We start from the raw sequence: 21,164 nt of genomic DNA on the forward strand, positions 1-21,164 counted from the left end.
GGCCGGCGGCGCTGGCTCGGGAAGGCCGAGGCCGCCTCGGCTGCCCCGCGCCGCTTCGCGGCTGTGACCGCGCTGGGCTGAGGCGGCAGCGGCCCTCGGCGGGCCCCGGCCCGCCACAGCTGAGGGCGGCGAGGCGAGTGCGCGGGGCAAGGGCGCTCAGCCCCGGTGGCCGCTTCCCCCGGGGGTGGGCGGCCGCGCCTCGCCCGGGCCATTAAGGCCCCTTTACAGGCTCAATGGGGCATCGCCGCTGGCTCGTTAACATCAGAGGGCCGCCGGCCGGGGCTCGGGGCAACGGCTGCTGGTGTCGGGGAAAGCCAAGTAGCTGCAAAGAAACCCGCACTTGTGAAAGTCTTATTCTTTAAACTTACCTTCTGGAAAAAGGCTTTGATTTGGGCATTGCTGATCCCGGGTGCCGTTTCCTGTCAGTGCCACAGCAATAAAAAGCACACTTGAAAATGAGCGTGAGCCTCTGCATCTGCCAGCTTCACAGCCTACAGGATTCCCCCTGGTGTGGGCCCAGGCCCCGCGGTGGGCTCGGCCGCGCTGCAGGACAGAGCCTGCGCTTACACAGGTCTCTAACGCCGGCCCTACAGCTGCCCAGGGCGAGGCTTCAGGGACAGAGCCCGGCCGCCTGCCATTGCCGTGCGGCAAGAGCAGCCAAGCTTCCGAGTAATTCGCGATGGAGGGAGGCATGTGTATTCTGAAAAGCTATTTGAGGACTTAAATCATTCCCAGACTGAACCAGCTTTCAACTGATTGGCCTTTTTTCCCCCGCTTTCGTTGATGAAGGGAGTTCCCACTCCCCCCCAAACCAACCAACCAACCCCAGCCCTAAACATCCTGCATACTGGTCCTTTATAAGGCAGTCTGGCAACTGACTGAGGAGCAGTTATACGTTCCTGATGGTTCACGCAGCAGTGCCTGTTCTGCTTGTGCCGCATGGCCCCTTGTTCCCTTTCCAGGCAGGAAAGCAAAGGGAGGTAGGTTATGGGGCAGGGGCAGGTAGAAACGTCCTCTGGCTCCTCTGCTTAGGCATGTGGGCCCATAGGTGCATGAGGTGGCGACAAATGAGGCTACAGCTCTGCACGCTCCCAAATTAGCTATTTGAAGGAAAAAATGGTTTAATCTGGACTGTTCAAACAGCTCTGATACAGAAAGCACTCACATTTTGCTGCTGTAAAGCTGCAGTTCCTAGGGCACTTGGCCATGCGGTCTTGAGCTCCAGACTCTCTCCTACTGTCACTTGTTCCAGCCTTCAGCTATTGTAGCCACATACTTGAAAAAGAAATTGGATACTTATTATTGCTATGTTTTTTTCACCAGGAGACAAGGTTGCTGATCAGTTTGCCACATGAGGTGCAGAGGACTGATGGAGGAAAATGAGAAGCAGTGATGAGTTGATCAGACCAGTGTAAAGAGCATTGTTGCTGCACACGAAGCTACAGCCAGTTTTGATCCTCAGAACTCTCCAGCCGTCTTCCAAGGGCTGTAGGTATCTCAGCTCATGGCTAACAGCAGTGCTGGATAAAGTAATATCTGTTCAACTGTCTGCCTGACAGCATGGAAAGAGACTAGTAAGATATAAGAAATCATCACTAGACTGTTTTTCAGTCACCCTAAAAGCTTTGCTTCCACTCCACTGCTTCTTCACATGCTTATCCTTACAAACCCTACCCTGCCCTTGGGCCTCTTCATTTACTCCTAGTATCCTCCCTAGGCACATACCTCCATTTTTACTCTCATGGTGCTGCTTCCAGACATTAATGTCTGGAAACACATAGCTAGGGTTCCCAAACAACCTTAACTCTGCCCTAGAGGCAAAGATTTATGAAAAAATCCTCCCTGTTTAATATAAGCTGGGACCACAAACAACGAAATGCCTCAATCATAGTAGTGCAACTGCAGAAATTCCAGCCTACAGTTAGCCAAACGTAACCCACTGAGTGCTGTGTTCTTTTATTTTCATATTTCTGATTAGGCAAACAACATAATGAAAGCCTCGCTCCCTATTCTTTTCTAAGACTGTATGACTCACCACTTATGTAAGCCTTATGCAGGAGCTGGTCATAGCTCCACTGATGATACTACTTACTGGTTTGCAATTAGTGCAAGGCTTCAACCTCCCTGTTCTATACAATAAAAATAGGTTCTCTCAACTTAGATGTTGTGAGCAGTGTGGCTTTGGGAGCCCAGGAAAAGCAAGGAATCTGTAGGGAACTATGACAGACAGTTAACAACTTAAAATTTTAGGTGGATTCTCTAAAGAGTTCAGCATTGGCATTGCTTTTCCTTCTCCCTCTTTCAAATGACTGGATAAACAGCTTGGAGGGTCTGAAGAGTTCAAAATCATCTGGCTTTCAGACGGGTAAAGAACGGGGATTTTCTTTATGGGTAAGAATGGGGAGATTTATTATGTGGCCTGCCACATCATCTTTGATACCATTATAATTAATATGGACAGCAGTACTGAGTGGGCAGAGCAAAATTTAGTTGGGAGCCTTCATTGTGCATTTCAGAACCTTAGCAAGTTTGGACTTAAACGCAAGTCCAACCCTGCCATTCAGAAATGAAGAGCTCAGCTCAAAGTATACTCTCCCATCTCCCATTAATTCCAGGTTAGCACAAACAATGAGAAACTACTGGATAGAGCAGGGTGAAAGTTGCTTCCTTCTCAACACAGATGCCTGACGCTTCTCCGTACCTGGGCAGGTTTTGTAGTTCCTAGTTTAGTAACTCATGCAGATCTTTTCTTTCTGGAAAAAGGAGAGTAGTTTTCTGCTCCCTGAAGACAGCAATGATGTACTGCAGTCTTCACTGTGGCTTTTGCAGGCAGGGAGCAAGAACACAAGGTATTTCACTCGCTTCATAGCAGCTGTCTTAGAGCCATTTAAAAAAGAAAAGAGGTATGACCCTTGCATGAAAGATGTCAGACTTCTCTTTACTCTCTTTAATGATACTAGAGGCAGCAAAACCAGGGTCACCAGCAAAAATTAAGAATTACTAAGGAAAGCTTCATCTTCTAAGTCTCAGCTGAAGGAACAGGACTATACCACATCAGCAATATCATGTGAAGTAGGACTGTTGACGTCACCCCAGAGCCTAGAATAGTAATCCCTTGAGGGCTGGGTAGATGGAGAGAGCCACTAAGTTAGTAAGCATATATTCAGCATTTAGCTTGAATGTTGGAACAGGGAAATTATAAATGGCCCTAAGTAGCAGAGAGTGTTTTTACCATGTATCCAATATATAAATACCTCTCCCAGAGGAGATAAACTCCCAAGTGCAGACTTGCCAGCACATCCTGACTCCAAGACATGTGCCCTACTCAAGACCTTCAAAAACTGGACTCTCAGCAATTTTGTATGATAGTTTTGTGTAAACTACAGTTGCTGAATTAATAATCTAGACAGAAAGATGCTGTATTACCTCTTTTTTTCCAACCAGGAATTCTTTGTACTGTGCTATCATTTCCTGAAGCATTTCCAAAGGACTTGAAAGATTTCTTGCCATCCCCGAAAGACTGCATCCATCAGATAGGGAAGTCAATGCAGCAGGCAATATAGTATGGCATCCAAAGTCACCCAGAGGTTTATAGCAAGAGAATCCAGATCTCCCTGCTCCTAAAAGACCAAACAGGTAGATTACTCCACATTTTAAACCATCTCAGTGACTATGCTACCCAGCTTAATTCCTTCTTAATTTTTTCTCATGGTTTAAGTAATTTTTTGGCCCCATACATTGGGAGTACACCAAGTTTAAAGCTGCTATGGGGTCTCTTCACATCTAATCTTTTCACCATCTTCATGTATCATTTGAGAAAGCATAGTCTCCACCAGCACAAAAGACTTTGCATCATCCTTCCTTGCTGAACCACTGAGATATGGCTGTTCCTCAACACCTTCCGCCCTCCGAGAGAGAAAACTGCTTAAAGTTATTACTAGATTTGACAGAGGAATCACAGCTGTATGCAAAAAGAATGCAAGTCACGTATTATCTCACCAATTTTATTATTCACCTACCCAGTTCCTTCTATTAAAAATAAAATTATTTTATGTTGAAGAAAAGTGTTACCCTCTTGAAAGAACATTAGTCAAGTTACTGTTTTCTCTAAGACTGTTTTGTCAAATTAATTGCTTAAATTACTGCTTCCTGTGACAGCTTTCCCTGAAGAATACACCCTGTAACAATAATTTTCACACTGCTTTTTCTAGTAATGTGATGCCTGCCTGGATATCTTTGTCACTGAGAAAGTATTGTATATCATTACATGTGGTGTTTTTTTGTTTTTTTTTTTTTTTTTTCTCTTTTTTTTTTTTTGATAGATCTCAATGTGTAACAACTTAAAATCTATTGGAAAATTCCCTCCCTCCCCACCAATGTTGTTATGAGCATTCCCCTCTCATTTTTACACTGTTACACAGTAGTGTCATTGTTTACTGAACAGATTTTGTGTATTTTCTCAGTCTTAGGAAATGCAAAGCATTCTCCCTCCAAAGAGCTTTTTCGTTACATACTAGTGATGGGGCATTACGGGTCCTGGCAGTATTCATTCACTACCAAACTCATTTAATTGGTAGATGAGGAAAAAAAGTCCCAATTCAATTGCAGACTAACATCAGTATAACAAAGTGCACTTCATACATAACTTTAACTGGGGAATCAAGACTCAAAGGTCTCCTCAGACGGCTACTAAAATCATTGCCATCACCTATCTCCATGATTTTTGAAACGCACATCTCAAACCGTACTTGGAGTTCAGCCAAAAACGGGGCCCACAAGATCATTCTTTGTGAAAAATCAACCAAAAACCTGTGCAACAGGCTATCCCTTTTCAGGTATGCAACTTGCCTTTAATTGTCCTTTCCATACAGCAGTATCAGTAAGCACACAGAAACTGGAGAAAAGCTGATCTGTGGCCGTTTCAATCACGTGCAGCATCCCAGGTAACACCCTCGCTAGGTCCTCGAGGAACGGCATCAGCCCATCCATGTCAGTGGAGCTGCATTCACAACAGCTGAAGAACTGGAAACTTCTTAGTCCTAATGAGTCAGTAGCTCAAAGAAGGGGAGTGCTGCAGGATTTTATGAACAACAACAACAAAAATCCCATCAAGTCCTTTTGAAAGTCTTGTCCCCTCTGCTGTAGCTTCTTGAAAGGCAGAGAATTGCACCACTAGAAGACAGTAAAAATCAGCCAAGTTTAGCAATCTTGGAATCGAAAGCAAAGTTGACCTTGTGACTTGAGTACAACTGTCTGTAGGTGATATCATCTGAAGCCAAAACTTGCAGATAAAAAGCCCAATTCCCTACAGCTTTACTTGGGAGGGTAACATTTATTAGCTGTAGTAGACTCAATTCTCCACATGGTGTAGCCCTTTGAGAAGAGGCCGAGCCGCACTATGAAGTTATGGATTTAAAAATACTCCTCTCAATTTTTTAATCGCCATTTCTATCAATCTATGTATTCAGCATCTTGCTAATGTTTCTTTTGTGGCAGGTCATTATTGTTCAGAAGAGTCAAACACCTACAACCTTTAGCAGAATCTCTTTTCTCTAGGTCAGAATTTAGTTCTTTTACCAGAGATGAGTAGGTTGACTATACAAGACTTAAGTCTCCAGCAAAAGGATTAACACAGGAGAATAAACACCTGGAAAAATGTAAAAGGAGGACGAGATGTGGGGGGGAGGGGAGAAAGCACCTTAATAAACAAAGAAAGAGTGTTTTTTACCTCCCCTTTACAAATATGGTTTGGAACCAGAAGAAACAATTATGGTAAGTTTTAACTTCTGCTGTTAAAATACCAGCGCAGCACGTTTTACCCAAACAGTGTACGCAGCCCTTATAACTGCTTACAGAACAATCCAAGTTTTTGCTATTTAGCTTTCTAGATTTTTGTTCAACTGCATTTGTCTGCTGAGCTGTGTGGGTAGTAGGTCACATCATCTACAGTGGCATGACATTTTTTTGAGTAGCATGGTGCTCAGCTTTTAGCATCTTTACAGGAAACAAGTTTTCAGTAGTTTATTGTGGCATACTTTTTTTTTTTAATTTAAAGATTATACTCACTGCTCCATGCTGAAATGTCTTTTCTTAATAAGATTTAACGATTTTTCCCAACTTGATTCCTAAATTAACATCTATATTTTAATCGTTCTTTATCCCCTTTTTACTGAGGTAAGAAAACAAATTATAAAAACACAAGCATTCCACATGAGTGATTTTTGGAATCATGCACAAATAAAGTGGCAACTACCAACTGCAGCACTGAATACTAGGAAACTGAGAAGGCTAAAATACAAGCTTTAAAAAATATTATGTATCTATAAAGCTATTTAATGGTAAACATGTTTGACTCTGCAATATCGTTAGTCAGGAATTGTTTCAGATTATTCATTGAAGATGTGAAAGGAATTCACTTTACAGAGGTAAAGCTGAACAAACAAAAAAATCAGATAATACTTTATGGAATAAAAGTAGGATTATTCTGAAATAACTCTTCCACTATAGAATGTATAGCAGCTGTATTATATTCCAGAACAACTTTTACCTATAAATCAGCCTGTAGACCTTTAATCACATACACTTTTGAGATGAAATACTTTGAAATATTTTTTTGAGTATTATACTAATATTCATTCAGTCTTTTAAACATTTTAAAAGCTAGTACTGGAAAAAAAAATCTGGTTGCTAGGCTGCATAATTTGAAGTTGTATGAAAAATGGAAATGTATTTAAAGATAACATGAATCATTTAGTCAGAGCTACACTATACAGGAAGAGATGCCTCCCCGCCATTCTTCCCCCCGCCCCCAAAGAAGACTTCTAGAACAGACTTTTGGTTTTGCTTTTTTATTAAGTCCATAAAAGCCTAGGATTTATAAAAAGCACATGCAAGTCCATTTACATTAACAGATCAGCAAGAAGCAGTAAACTTTCCTTAATACAGGAACTATTTCTTTAAGATTGGAAGTAGTAAATAAAACAGGATACCAGAACTGACAGCTAAGGTGACAACAGCAGCTTTGCTAACAGCTGAATTCCTGGTTTGTTCCTGGGGCATAGGGATATGTGGGGGCATGACACCCAAAACCAATTAAAATTCCCTACAGCTTTTGAAAGAACAGCAAAGTTGGTTTTTTTTGTTTTTTTTTTTTTTTTTTTAATTTTTTTTTAATTTTTTTTTATTTTTATTTTTTTTTATTCTTTTACTGATCCATTTTAAGTCAGATCAACAGATCTACAATTTTTGAAGTGTTTTGCAATTGCAGCCTAGACTCTTGTTTTACCTTTCTCCTGAAAGAGGGAATGTAAGTGAATATAAATGGGATCAGGAAAAGAGATGTCAGGAAAAGGTGCCACAGTCCCACCTTGAAATGCCATGAGGAAAATAAACAGATTCTTGGACTGTCTGCCCTGTCCAGCTCTAGTCTGTGAAAAGCCAACTGACCAGTTATTGAAACAGCAAGTCACCACTTTTTGCAAATCTCTACAGAACCTTTAGCACTGAGCAAAACCAAGAAGAAGAGCCACTGGGGTATCTTAAAGACTTTCTTTATGAGAAAAAAGTAACAGTTTGTATTGTTGCTTCACCATTCATCTTTCAGTATTTGTATTTTCACTTGAAGTAAACAAGATACTTTCACACTGAACAAAAAAATTAGAGCTTTCCCTTTTCTCAGTAGCTTAGGGATAGGAAGGACATTAGGCATATTTAACTGTTCCTAGTTTAAGCCATACAGTAATTTAATATTGCTGCAAGAATGTCGTTTTCTTCTCAAAAATCTAACCATTCTTTCCCCCTTAAGATTTCCTTACATAGCACACTAGTACCTTGAAGATAGACCCAAAGTAGTACTCAGGTTTGCTACAAATAATCTAATCCTTCCTTCCTTGGAAGAAAGTGGGTATTAGAACTTGTCTGACTGTCAGGAAGACTGAGATTTTCCCTATCTACAGAATAGGTATGACCTGTGACTGCTGTATATGCTCTAATTATGTCTCTGGCCAAAAGTGATTATGTTTAGTAAAATGCAGTGAAACCATTCCCCTTCTGACCAACTAACACCTCAAAATTTTACACCTTGACAAAGACTAAGTGCTAACAGGGAACTGGAAAGTTTTGGACATAAATTACAGTGAGACCTATGATAATTTCATGGGATTTCAACTATCAGTCCACAACCTGTGACAAACATCACAGTTACTGTCACCTCAGTGGTAAGAAATATTGTACCAAGCAATTGACAGTGGTGTACGGGACTGTAACTGAATTGATGATTATAGTGTAAATGGGTTTTCCGTAATATCCTAAGTTTTCCATAATTATCAACTGTCAGTCATCTCAATATCCTGCCAGTCTTTCAATTTTTGTGATTAAACCTCTGTGGCAGTAGAATTATTTCCCAAAATATTTAGTGATCTAAGTTACGCTGCATATGCTAGATGCTGGCAACAATGAAAGCACCTACATTGAAACAAAATTCTCACTACTGATGATACACAATGACTTTGATGCACTTATCAGTGCAAGTGAATCTCTCATGCTGACCGCTATCATCTCCTCCTCCTTTTTTTTTTTTTTTTTTTTTTTTAATGGTACACTGAGTGCCCCATGACCATTCAAGTAACATACAGAAAATCGAGGAAGTTCTTGGAATTTCGCAGAAATCAAAGTCTTACAACCCATGGCAACATCCATGGTTCTTACTGCAATAAAAAGTCAGTATGTATTCTTCATCCCAGTTATATTAAGATTTCTTTTAAAGAAAAGGTGCTGAAATTTTGTATTGTTTCATCTATGAGGTAGACGGCACTTTGATATAAATAGTGTAAATCAGAAATTAAGTTAGCTCTAAGCCTGCAACAAGCACTGCACCACTGACTGCTCAAGTCAATTATTAAATCATGAATACGAAATAATTCCTCACTTTAAAAGACAAACAGTAAGTCTTTGAAAGGAGAGTGGTGGCCAAGCGTACAGACAGATGACTTCTCTTGACAAAGGTCATCGGAATTCTGGCTTTAGCCTCCAGACACCTTCACCGTTTGGGCTCCTATGGAAGGTGCAGAGATTGCGGAGAAGTTCTCTAAAGACGCAGGACTGCGCTGCAGGCAGTTTGGACTCAAATTCATGCAATATTTCCTGAGTGCTAGCCTCGCCGTCCACATGGGCCTGGAACGCTATGAAGTTACGCATATCCACGAGCAGTTCATCATATTCTGTTGAACCCAGGGCTGGGGCAGGTGCTTGCTGATGATTCTCATCTCCCTCATTCCCTGTCTGTTGTGGTAAAAGAAGGTGGTTTCTTGTCCTCATCTTAGCTAATAAAGATGAAGAGTCTAGTGCACTGGATGGTGATTCTCCAGATTTTCCATCAAAGTGCCCATTGGAACTACACTTCTTTACGTTTTCTTTCTTTATTGTATCTGCACCCTGCAAATAAACATAAAGACTATGAAGAAAGTTGGATTTTGAGATCCACAGAATCTGTTATACAAAATCTGCTTGCTGTTTACACTTCAACAACAAACATGAACACTCAGAAGCTAGTCACCTGAAATACATAATAAAGAGGTAATATGTTCTGGTAGCAACTTTAGAACTTAGGAAGTGAAAGAAAAAGCACTGCTCGTCTTTAGACAGATAAACAGACCATGCTGCAATTTGTGACTGCTGTATCTAATTAGACTTCATCAAGATGCTATATCAAAACATGAAAAATCAAATTCATGGGTGACTAAAAATTCTAGAATTCTACATAATCATACGACAAATGGGTATGAGACACATCTACAGTATAAATCACATTTGTTGCATAAATCAGAACATTTCACATATATCAGCTATTAAAAGAGAAATGTTAGCTTGTGTCTCTTACCTTGCACTTCTTCGCAGGTGATGCACAAGTGGAATGTGAAGAAAGCAGCATGGGATTTCGTTTTTGACCAAACCGACTCCTGAAAACCCACAAAAGAATTAGCTCCATAAAACATCCTTCTCAAAGTGATTAGGATAGTTTTGCCAAAGCCATTGACTGGGTTTGAGTTTTAGGGTTCTCAAGAGCCCTCTGCCAAACTCTCTCTCCTCTACCATGCAACAATAATGCCTTCTTTGTACTTCAGAATGGACTTCCTAGGCTTGTAATATGCCTTCATGTCTTTATTAAATATAAAACACGAACTCCACGTTGATACATGTTATTGCAAATACCAAGTGCAAAAAAATTGATAAATCCGTAGCATCCTAAGGAACTTTTCTGTTTTTGGAAAAGCAGTGTGAGAACTGAACTTACTTTATTCCTGATGGTGCACCTGAAAAACCACTCATGCCTGTCCAGGTTGGCACACCAGAAGCAGCTCCTAAACATTGCTGTCGAGAGACTTTTAAGGCTCTTAAGGCATCCTGGGCCACTCTGTTTGCTTCTGCTTCCACCAGCACATGATCTGCACTGGAAGCTTCCATAATGGCATCATGCTTCATAACACTGTGCACCCCTAGAAACCAGAAGATAGAAGAAAAGGTGAAGGAGGACATCTGTTCATTTACATGGTTATCTGTAAAATTAAATATTCACCATTTAAGTGAATGCCACAATCATATTTTTCCTTTTGCAGGTTGATTATAGTCAGCACTTCAGTATAGTCATTTCTAATAAGAGAACCCCCTTCTATCAGTTAAGCAATCAATTTGACAGCAAACCACTTCTGGTGTGCTGATGAGGTCATTATTCACAACAGACTTGGCAATTATGTGGGTAAATTGATCATTTCTATTATTATGGACATGGCAGACAGAAGTGAAACCCCTGTGTAAATGAAGGTTGGTTATATCCTTATTTCCAGAAGAAACACTGCATTACTTTTACATCCAGAAGTGTTTCTGGAAGGCTGCAGATCTCTGAAATGTTTGTGCCGAGGTAATGAGCACATTCATAACCGAAGCATTTCAGTGATGGACATTTTAATGTTTCACTACAGTAACAAATAGATAAAACATGTTTTGTATTGTAGCTCTGACCATCAGAGTAACAGAACTGCTCCTTCCCTCGCATAAGTTTTATATACCTCTGTTTAAATAGTCTGACACTGTTGAGCAGCAAAATAACAACTGTTACCTGATTTTTTGAAAAGTTTCTCCAAGACATAATCATCATTTTTCTTTGAGTCTTCCTCCTTCTCTTCACTGCTCTCCCTTCTGTATCGCTTTTGTTTCACTAGATGAGGAACGCGCTCTCCTTCAAATTTGGCATCTTTGTGATGCTTCTTCTTAGACTTATCTTTGTGGCTCTCGTGTGACAGCGTATCCACCCTGTGCTTTGTTTTTGAGGTACACTTATAATGATTATTATCTAATTGCCCATCTTCAGTTTTAGCAACCTGCTTTTCCCAAGAGCCAGCTGCACCACATGTAAGGCTAAAATCTCCCTTCACATTTGCATTAGCTGCTCCATGTACTTCATCAGCCACCATGGTGTTCAGACATTTGGCATTCTCTGAAGACCCTGCATCACGTGGCAATGACTGGAACATAGATTTGTCAGCTCTTTCCAAGCTTTCCTCCTTGCTTTTATTCAATGAATTTATATTAGTAGCAGCTTGTATATTATCTTTTGCATAGCTATTTTGGTCAAAGGCTTCCAAATTCCCTTTGGTTTCCTCACTTGCGTCTATTGCTTTAGAAGAAGAATTTGTCATGTGGGTGGTCAAGTAGGAATTGGATGACTTGCTGCACTTTGGTGAGCTGCTTTCTGTAAGATGGAGATCACCTTTAGAATTGTCATTATCAGGTGGCTTTTCAAGTTTCTGTTTCAATTGGTGTTTTGGGACTTGAACATCTGAACCAGTACCTGAGGGATGAATGAAATTAGTATCCATTTATCAAACACTTCAAACATTTTTTCTTTTAAACAAACAGAGAAAAATGCATACCTGCAAAAATTGCACTTGTTTCTGTCCCCTGAGACACATCTGGGCTGCTCAGAGTAAAAAGTTCATAAAGGTCATTGGATTTGAAAAAGCGCCTCTGCTTAGGGTCTTTCAGCACTCTGTTTGTTAAAAACTGTTTGAAGATTTGTCTAAAAATGAAAAAAAAAGTACTTTGTGCATGAAACAATGTCTAGCTATGTTTAAGTACTGAATACAGTACTTAAACAGAAAACTGTATAAGCACAAATGTTACCCTGCAGAACAACTAAGCAGTGGGAAGATGATGTTAGTTTCCAAAAGACAATCTTGAGTTAGTAACTTTCAAACAACCAACTAAATTGTTAAACACAGGGATTTATTGTTTTGCAACAACCCCATAACACAACAGGTAACCACCATCCTGAAATGTCCTATGGGGCATCCCTTAACTAAGCAATAAATAACTTCACAGCTAGAATTTTTTTTGTCCATTAAAACTGAAAAGCTTGCATATGTAACAATAAAACTATCAGAAAGCTCCTGAAAGAAAAACAAGAGCTTGTTAAAATTACAACATTTTAATGGTCAATTGGTTGGAGGAATCAAAAGCACCAGAGCAGCTCAGTCCGATGGTGATAACTAGATGACAATCACTGAAAAGGGAAATCAGATTTGTGGTTGAGAGGAAGGGAATAAAAGCCCATCTGCAGAAGACTGAAAGAAACAAATCTGCAGGAGATCTAAGCTGCAAAAAGTCTTCTAGCATTGGTAAATCTACTTCTATGCCATGTTTGTACTACATAGCTTTTGATTTCAAGTTCTACGCACTATTTTCACCTACAAAAAATACATCCCTAAATAAAGCTGGAAATCAGTTCTCAAGAAGTGTTTTTATCATGGTTTTGGCTCTGCTGGCATTAAGCAGGGAAGGTATTTTTAAATCCAGTTGGCAAAAACTAAGTTTAAACTTAGGTACCAGCTACTGTAGTGCACCCATCAGATGACTTTAAAGTTTTTAAGAATTAACTGAGCTTCATAGCTTCTTGCAAGGATGATCACATATTTGCAGAAAAGAAAACACAGGTGAAGAGAAAAGGCAACTTGCTCAAAGTTCAAAGCCCATTGCACTGTTCAGGAAATAAATGAATTTCTGATGGCTGCCCTGACCCTTAGAGCCCACTTCCTTGATGTGGTCAGTGTTGTTCAAACAGAAGTATGCCAGAGGGATGCAAGCCAACCAACAGCGGATGCTTTGTGTCCATGTGGTAAAATAGATTTAAAAAGGCACTCAATAAGTGCGGGTATTTCATTATTTAGAGCTTTTCATTCATCTGCATTTTCAAAGGGGATATTCCAGTTCTGAAGAGTAATGCCTGGGCAGAGGATTCCCATGTACATTCACTTGGAATTCACGTCAGTGAAGCTAACTACTGAGAAAGCTGAACGGGAAAGTAAAACAAAAAGATTTCACTGTTTTCAAAATACAAGCACTTCAAGGCTTTAGCTACATTTTGGAATAAATAATGTGAATATGACTGGTGGTTCTTGGGATTTAATTCTCTCACTTTGGAATGATTTGGGAATAAAATCAAATTGGGTTTGCAGAGTAGTAAATGCATGTATGTACCATATACATCTTTATATATTCTAAGGACAATATAAAGAACTTGTTGATTTCAATTTGCATTTCAGACTTGTCGAGTCTCATGTTCTGAGTAAGGGGCTCATTTTTTCCTGTCCATGCCTCATACTCTCTCATTTACAGTGAATTCTGGATGTACTGGACACAGCTGCTGGAACAGAATGATGAGGTATGTTTAGCATGTGGTTCTTGGAGCTAGAGAGGCAGCAGCACAGCCCTGCAGCTGGGAGCCTAATATTAGATGAAGGTCCATTTCTCAGCAGAAATTTTTAAAAGTTTTCAGTGACTTGCCCATCATGACTAAGATGGGGATTACAAGCCATGTGTGCACATGCACAAGTATGTCACTGTTACGTACACATCAGATTCGCTACAAATATTTTCTTGTGCATACTGCTTTATCCAACTGACCTGTGGTATATCTTCTCTTCAATAGTACCTGCAGTGAGAAGCCTATACACAGTCACCTGTTTCTTTTGGCCTATTCTCCAAGCACGTTCCCGAGCCTGGAACAGAAAAGGTTTGGTTACCAGACATTAGCCTCTTAGACATGTGTTTGACATAGAGCTATCGATACCACTGCTTCAAACCTAGTTTGGATATTTAACAAATAGTTCAAGAAGTAGCATAGCTGTGGTATTTCTACAGCATTAGGACAACTAACTCAGCAGGAGAGGAAAACAATTTAGAAAGTTTACCTATGTAAAAAGAAAAGTTTCCAGTTGTACCAAGAAATCTATGCAATAAATCTCAAAAAATAAATTACATTAAAATTAGAACTCTCATCTAGGATATGTACTTTATATGGACTTATTCCAAAAGGGAACTATTTTACAATAGATCTTTAATATACGCATTTCCATTGAACTTTTCTTCTTTTTCTTAACTGAAAGCTTTCCTATAAACATCTTGAACCAACAACTAAAACATACCACTCGCAGATCTCAGAGCTATGTAGGATTTTCATCAAAAATAGTTTTTTCCTCTCAAGCATGTAAGCCACATATACTGTTGAGGGATCTAATAAACCAGGGTCTCATCACACCATCAGATAAAGAACAACTTCTTCAAGGTATTGGCTTAACAGCAGCTTCTAAGGGTATAGCTACATATCATTATTTAGTGACAAAGCCAATTTAAGCAACACTTGCTCTCCTTTTCTTACCCTGCACTGCCACCGTAAACAGTCATGTGTGTTCAAGAGCTTGCACAGCTGTACTCTCCCTTCAGAAACATCTGGTTGGTTGGTTTGTTTATTTTTAAAAATCAGGCCATTTCAACTGTTTGTTTGGCTACACTCTAAACAGACTATGTGAACTGACAATATTGAAGAGTGGTAAGGTATAACAGCATAAAGGGGATGTGGTGGGAACCACTTAAATCGGCTTTGCCACAAGAGTAATAATATGGAACTGCACCCTAAGTGACCATTGCTAGGAACAAAAACTTAGGGAAGAGCAACATAGTGCTTTAACACTATTTGAGGAGATAAATGTCATTCTGTCTTCAGTTTTATTTAAACTTAGATGGTAAATGGAATGTAATGAACCAAACTCACCTGTGTGTCTGTACTAGGATTCCAATCAGGATCATAAATAATAACCCGGTCAGCACCAGTCAAGTTAACTCCAATGCCACCAACACGAGTTGTTAGAAGAAAAATAAATATGGACTTGTCCTATAACACAAGAAAGAATTTACTAAAGCAAGAATTACCAAAGTAGAATTATTGTTGTTTGGATTTTTTTTTTTTATTTTTTATTTTCTGGATTCTTTTATCATCATTATTTGCAAAGATGCAAAGGGACCCAAGAGAAGGAATGCATTTCCTTCTTTGCCTAATATCTCTTGACAAATAAGAGTAGTTTGATCTAAATTTCATTTACTGTTGTCCAATAAAATTTCTTTTTCCCCTTTTCAACTGTGTTTTTTTTCTTAGCAGAAAACCCAACTTAAGTGTGAAAAAAGTGATCACTTTTTTCCCCCACTCACAAAGAAAGTGGTTTCATTTGATTGAAGTCCCCACTTTTGTGTGTCAAACCTGTAGTATAATTAAAAACAGACCAAAAAGGAATGCAAGAACTCAACCATACTCACTAACAGGCATTAGTGTGTGGGATGCAACATCTCACCTCATTGTATCTTGCTATAAGGGGCTGTCTAGAAGCTATTGTTGTGGTGCCATCCATCCTGAGGTAGGAATAGTTTCTTTCACTCACAAAGACTTCAAGTATCTGCAGCATCTGTTGTGATGGAAAAAATTTAATGAAATCCAGACATGAAGACTGAGCAACTGTCTGATGAAGTCATAAGAATTTCTGGTACTAACTGCAGTGCCAATCAAACAAACAAGATGACGACCAAAAACTTGTGAAACTTAAATACGCAGAAAATTCATTAACTTATGTAATTGGGGGAAAAAAGTAATAAAAAGTAGTTATTTCACTGCTGAATGTATGAGTGGAATGTTTGTGCTTGGTTTGGGAAGTCCAGAGCCATGGTCTCAAGACAATTAACCAGGTAAATGGTGCAGCATTCCAAGGGAATCCATGGAAGCAAGACAAAATCATGAATACATAGGGAAAACAAATGAAGGTCACTGTCTGTGCTACTGGCCCAAAGCACACAATTCTGAGAATTAGATGTGCAGCACATGCACTAAACACAGCAAGCAAACTGACTACCGATTCTATCCTGAAACTACACAGTAGGGATAATAAATACGTCACCACTGCTTCAGCTTGGAATTATATGGGTAGAACTGATACAAGCTTTGACCCACTATAATGAATTTGGGCAAGACTGCCACAACACTGTGTTATTCCAGTAAAGCTTAGTGAGCTTGGGAACTGGTCTCCAATTATTCCAAAGACAACAGTAATTTTTGGTATTTTTTTTCAATAAGATGTTAATTTTCTGAGGAGGACACTAACAAAGGTGGTTCTAATTACAAGTCTTGTTGGGATACATACACACACATTTTTAGTTTTAGTAATAACTAAAACTAAAAACAATTAGCTCATCTTACCTGTCTTGACTGAGTAAAAAACAACACTCTGTGACCTTGTTTGTGCCATATTTTCAGCAAGGATTCTACCACTATCATTTTTCCAGAACGTTTCCAATATCCAAACTGATCTGCTTCCGCCACTTCAGCATCTGGTACACCCTTCAAATTCCTGGGGCCACCAGAGAAGAGGTCAGGGTGGTTGCAAATCTTTCTCAAAGCTACTAGTCCTGAGAAAATCTGGAGAACACAGGAGAAAAATATTTTTATTTTCATTTTCTTGACAACTACATTTATCTGTATGGGTTGTGGTTGAGAAAAATAATAGATTAATCCAGTAATCATCAAGAAGTTTGTTTTTAATAGTGGTTTGCTCTTTAGAAAAGCCAATGGACGCTAATACCCATTTCATGGAAAGTTTTAGAAAAAAATCAGTACAAGAGAAGGTCAATGAAATTTTATATTCTTTTGAGCCTATTCTGGTGACAATGTTACGAGCAATTTCCGTTGCTGTTTCTGCAGCAATTTCCACATTAGCAAAAGTAGTCTTTAGCTGTAACTCACAGTCAAATTTCTCCTACTCAAAAGGAAAGATTCCACCAAGTCTGTTACTTGAAATTATTGTGCCCTTCCTTCCAACCCCTGCCATGTTAGCAGGTAACTTCAGACAGACCTTGAGGATAGCAAGTATACCCACCAGCATGCATGGTAACAAAGAACAGATGAGTAAACATATTTGAACAAACATATGAAACTGAAAATTACCACTTTTGATGCCATCTTAGAAGGTTCTGTTCAGTTATTCATTCAACAAGATTACAAGTGTTACTTATTCTTCTGATATAATGGGCACTCATAAAAATGAACTAGCTTGAAACAGCAAATCCTTCAATCTTCTATCGCTACAAGTTGGATGAGCCTGCTCATAATTTATGGTTTGTTTATACAATGGGGTTTTTATTTTTCAGCTGGAATTCACTGCTGTCATCACAAAACATCTAGTAAAAGCATTGACATTTACCGTTCAAAATTTTCAGAACTCTAGCAAATATGATAGCCCATTCTGCACATCTTAAGACAAATTTCTGCATATAGTCTTGTACAAGCCATCTCTTGAAGATCAAGCTCCTTAAAATAATTTTAATTGGGATAACTAAAATGGCTAGGCATTTGAAAAAGCTTGGCCACTATACGTTTGTGAGATCTTGAAAAAATATAAAAGTAAAACCAGTGATAAGGTCAACATCTGCTTTGTATGGCACTGCAATATACATGGCTGTACTGACCATAGAACTAACTGGAGTCACTGGTGGTGGGGGCAGAAGGGATTTCACAGCTCACAAGACAAGGAAACATGGTAAATTACACAACATAACCAAGACATATTACTTCTCTTACAAACAGTAGATCTGTATCCTGCAGGTAAAATGGGAATGAAAAACATCCACTGCATGCATACAGAAGTCAAATGGACCAAATGTGTGCAATGCAGGAGTCACAGGGAATAGCAGACATTTTACACAGGCAACAGCAGGCATTTGAAACTGTATTTCCATTACTGCTGTCAACCTGGTCACAGCAATTTCAACACTTATGTTGTAAGGATGGAGGCAAAAGGTGTTGAAGTGACTAGTACGACCGTAACAAGGATGCTTGCTATTTGCTCTGCTATACATTAAGACTCTGTGAAATAATCAACTGTTGCATCACAAAGTTATCGTACCTGAACTGTACTCTGAGGACAAATTACTCTTTTCCTTTGCTTCACTTTTGCAATTGTATAAAAGCATGCATACGGTAACCTACAGCAGGTCATCCAACAAGCCATAATTTGTTCCCAAGATCACAAACATATTGCAAAGCTCATTCCATGACTACTTTTATCTGCTCATGCCGCTACACATGGATCACTAACTCTACATATTCCCTGGAATGTTTCTGAGAAAAAAAAGCATACATCCACAAAAGTAGAACTGAGATTAGTGTGTTTGCTCCCCTTTCTGCTCAGAATCCAGACAGAAGAATGCAAAGGTCAGTCCATGACTTTATCCATCAAACTCTACCTGTCATTAACATTAATTAATGCCAACCTGCATGTCTCCATTGAGAATCTGGTAAACTTCTTTAGAGCTGATGAAATTTTGATAGACTTGACGCTGCTCATCTGTCAAACGGCAGAAGAGGACCTACCAAAGCAAACAAATGAACAAATGAAACAAATGAACAGGTTGGGCTCAAGCCCGACCTGTAAACTCCAAATAGAGTGAATTTTAAAGTTTTGCAGTGTGCTACAATGAAGCTTCACACATGTCTGACATACTGAAATACTAAGTTAAAAGATAGTGCATAGAAAGAATTAAAAAAGAAGAAAGATTGAAGAGAGGACAGGAAAGCCTGAAGAACTGAAACCTGAGTGGCAGAAGAATCTAATAATGACCACAAGTGAGTATTTGTAGGAATTTCAGTTGTTTAAACAATTCTTTCAACCTCTACTTTGAATCAGAATGTTTCCTAAAAAGATCTCTCACCTCTTTGTAGAGCAAACAAGTTTTTGATCAAAAGGCTAATATTTTGGAAATTTATTAGAATGTTGTCCTGGTTTCAGCTGGGATAGAGCTAACTGTCTTCCTAGTAGCTGGTACAGTGCTATGTTTTCAGTTCAGCATGCGAAGAATGTCGATAACACACTGATGTTTTCAGTTGTTGCTCAGTAGTGTTTAGACTAAAGTCAAGGATTTTTCAGCTTCTCATGCCCAGCCAGGGCACAAAGAGTTGGCACAGGACACAACCAAGGCACCTGACCCAAACTGGCCAACGGTGTATTCCATACCATGTGACGTCCCATCTAGTTTAGGAACTGGGAAGTGGGGGGGGGGGGGGGGGGGCAGGGAATCGCCGCTCGGGATCTGGCTGGGTGTCGGTCGGCGGGTGGTGAGCAATTGCCCTGTGCATCATTTGTACATTCCAATCCTTTTATTACTACTGTTGTCATTTTATTAGTGTTATCATTATTAGTTTCTTCTCTTCTGTTCTATTAAACCGTTCTTATCTCAACCCAGGAGTTTTACTTTTTTTCCGATTTCCTCCCCCATACCACTGGATGGGGGGGGAGTGAGTGAGCGGCTGCGTGATGCTTAGTTGCTGGCTGGGGTTAAACCACGACAAATGTACAGGCCCAGCTAGCTTGCCATATAAACAACTGTCATCAAGTATTTCTCTACCATTTGCTGCCCAAATGAACCTTTTTAAAGGAGAAAACAATGTTAAAGTGTCCAAGAGATGCATCATAGGAAACACCCCATGGACAACTCATTTGTATGCACCTGTGACCTAGGAGGACAGTATTAAGCAGACCTGACTACGCTTCATATATCCTTTGGTTTTTAGATGAGAGTGTACTTGTACAGACCCTGCAAGACTGTGACCATTTAATACTCAGAATGTAGGTGAAAGGAGTATGCAACTTGAAAACTCTACATCTTATCTTTAAAACAGCATTTCATCTACTATTAGCACAAATTATTTCCAAATGTCCATGAAAGATTAAATTTTGGGGAAGGAGAGGGCTCAGATCTAATAGTAAAGATAAGCAAACCTGTTCATTTTTATCTGGAAGTGAAAGGCTCATTTTTACATCAGCCTTCATTCTTCGCAGCAAATAGGGGTTTATGGTGTCCCGTAACACACAGGCACATTTGTATGCAGTTTTTACCTGAAAAAGGAAGAAAAAGGAAAAGTTGTATTTTGGTTCTTGATATTAACTTTAGGAACAAGCAAAATTCCATATCTAGTAATAGGAAAATTCTAATAAAATTAGATTATTTATGAATCACATGCATTTGCAGTTACATATTCAACACAACATGAATTGCAATAAAATTCATGTTAGCAACAATAACATTGAAAAAGTAAGTCTTCCTCAGATACCACTAACTTATCTTTCCTAATTTAGTGGACTTTAAAAGAGATCAGAAATGAGGTATTTCTTTTAGAAACCAATTCAAGAAGTGAGTATAAACTTGCACAGAACGAAAATCCTCATGAAAAACTGCTAATACATATACTGAAGATCAAAAAACAAGCCTGCAGCAATGGTGGTTACTAGACAATAAGTGAAGATTAGTGCCCGCTTGAGACTATTAAAAAAATCGGTACAAGAAAATCCTCACGATCACAGAAACTAAAGGTCACTCTGGCTTTAAATGGAGCATATGGTTCTATAATGGGTAATGGATGTGTGAGATGGGTATTAACTGTACATAATGGCTAAAAAATACCTTCGTTTCTCTTAAAGCAAAACAAAGAATATAATAAATTATTGATGTGTAAAAAACAAATTGGCTGTCCAATTTAGTAAATTACTAAGCTTTAGACAGGGGAAGTACTTAAACTCAAGAAGAAAATAAAACTTTAGTAACATATGTGTGCAAAACATTACAAGAATATTTAAAAGGATACATGTTTATTAGCATTTATATGAAACTTAGTCTGCAGATTATTATGCAGACAATTTATCTATCAGCTAATTTGAAAAAAGTTTAAGAACTCATAAATACTGAGAACCACAACTACAAAGATTAATAGACATACTTATTCAAAATAATATTCCCAA

General features: G+C 39.1%; 1 protein-coding gene across 5 annotated transcripts in view; it reads right to left on the minus strand.

Annotated features, from left to right (window-relative positions):
• Positions 1-7,180: 7,180 nt before the first annotated feature.
• Positions 7,181-21,164, minus strand: part of ERCC6 (ERCC excision repair 6, chromatin remodeling factor) — a 48,844-nt gene continuing 34,860 nt past the window's right edge. For all 5 annotated transcript variants that reach the window (XM_049810448.1, XM_049810447.1, XM_049810446.1 and 2 more), the window contains 11 exons: positions 20,148-20,264; positions 18,643-18,738; positions 16,574-16,792; positions 15,678-15,788; positions 15,104-15,223; positions 13,957-14,051; positions 11,928-12,073; positions 11,114-11,845; positions 10,292-10,493; positions 9,878-9,956; positions 7,181-9,432 (listed from right to left, as the gene is read on the minus strand). In XM_049810448.1, the coding sequence (XP_049666405.1) occupies positions 9,004-9,432; positions 9,878-9,956; positions 10,292-10,493; positions 11,114-11,845; positions 11,928-12,073; positions 13,957-14,051; positions 15,104-15,223; positions 15,678-15,788; positions 16,574-16,792; positions 18,643-18,738; positions 20,148-20,264 (2,346 nt within the window). In that variant the 3' untranslated portion in view covers positions 7,181-9,003. The remainder of the gene's footprint in view (positions 9,433-9,877; positions 9,957-10,291; positions 10,494-11,113; positions 11,846-11,927; positions 12,074-13,956; positions 14,052-15,103; positions 15,224-15,677; positions 15,789-16,573; positions 16,793-18,642; positions 18,739-20,147; positions 20,265-21,164) is intronic.

This window comes from Accipiter gentilis, chromosome 9 (genome assembly GCF_929443795.1).
Source record: "Accipiter gentilis chromosome 9, bAccGen1.1, whole genome shotgun sequence".
Taxonomy (NCBI): domain Eukaryota; kingdom Metazoa; phylum Chordata; class Aves; order Accipitriformes; family Accipitridae; genus Astur; species Astur gentilis.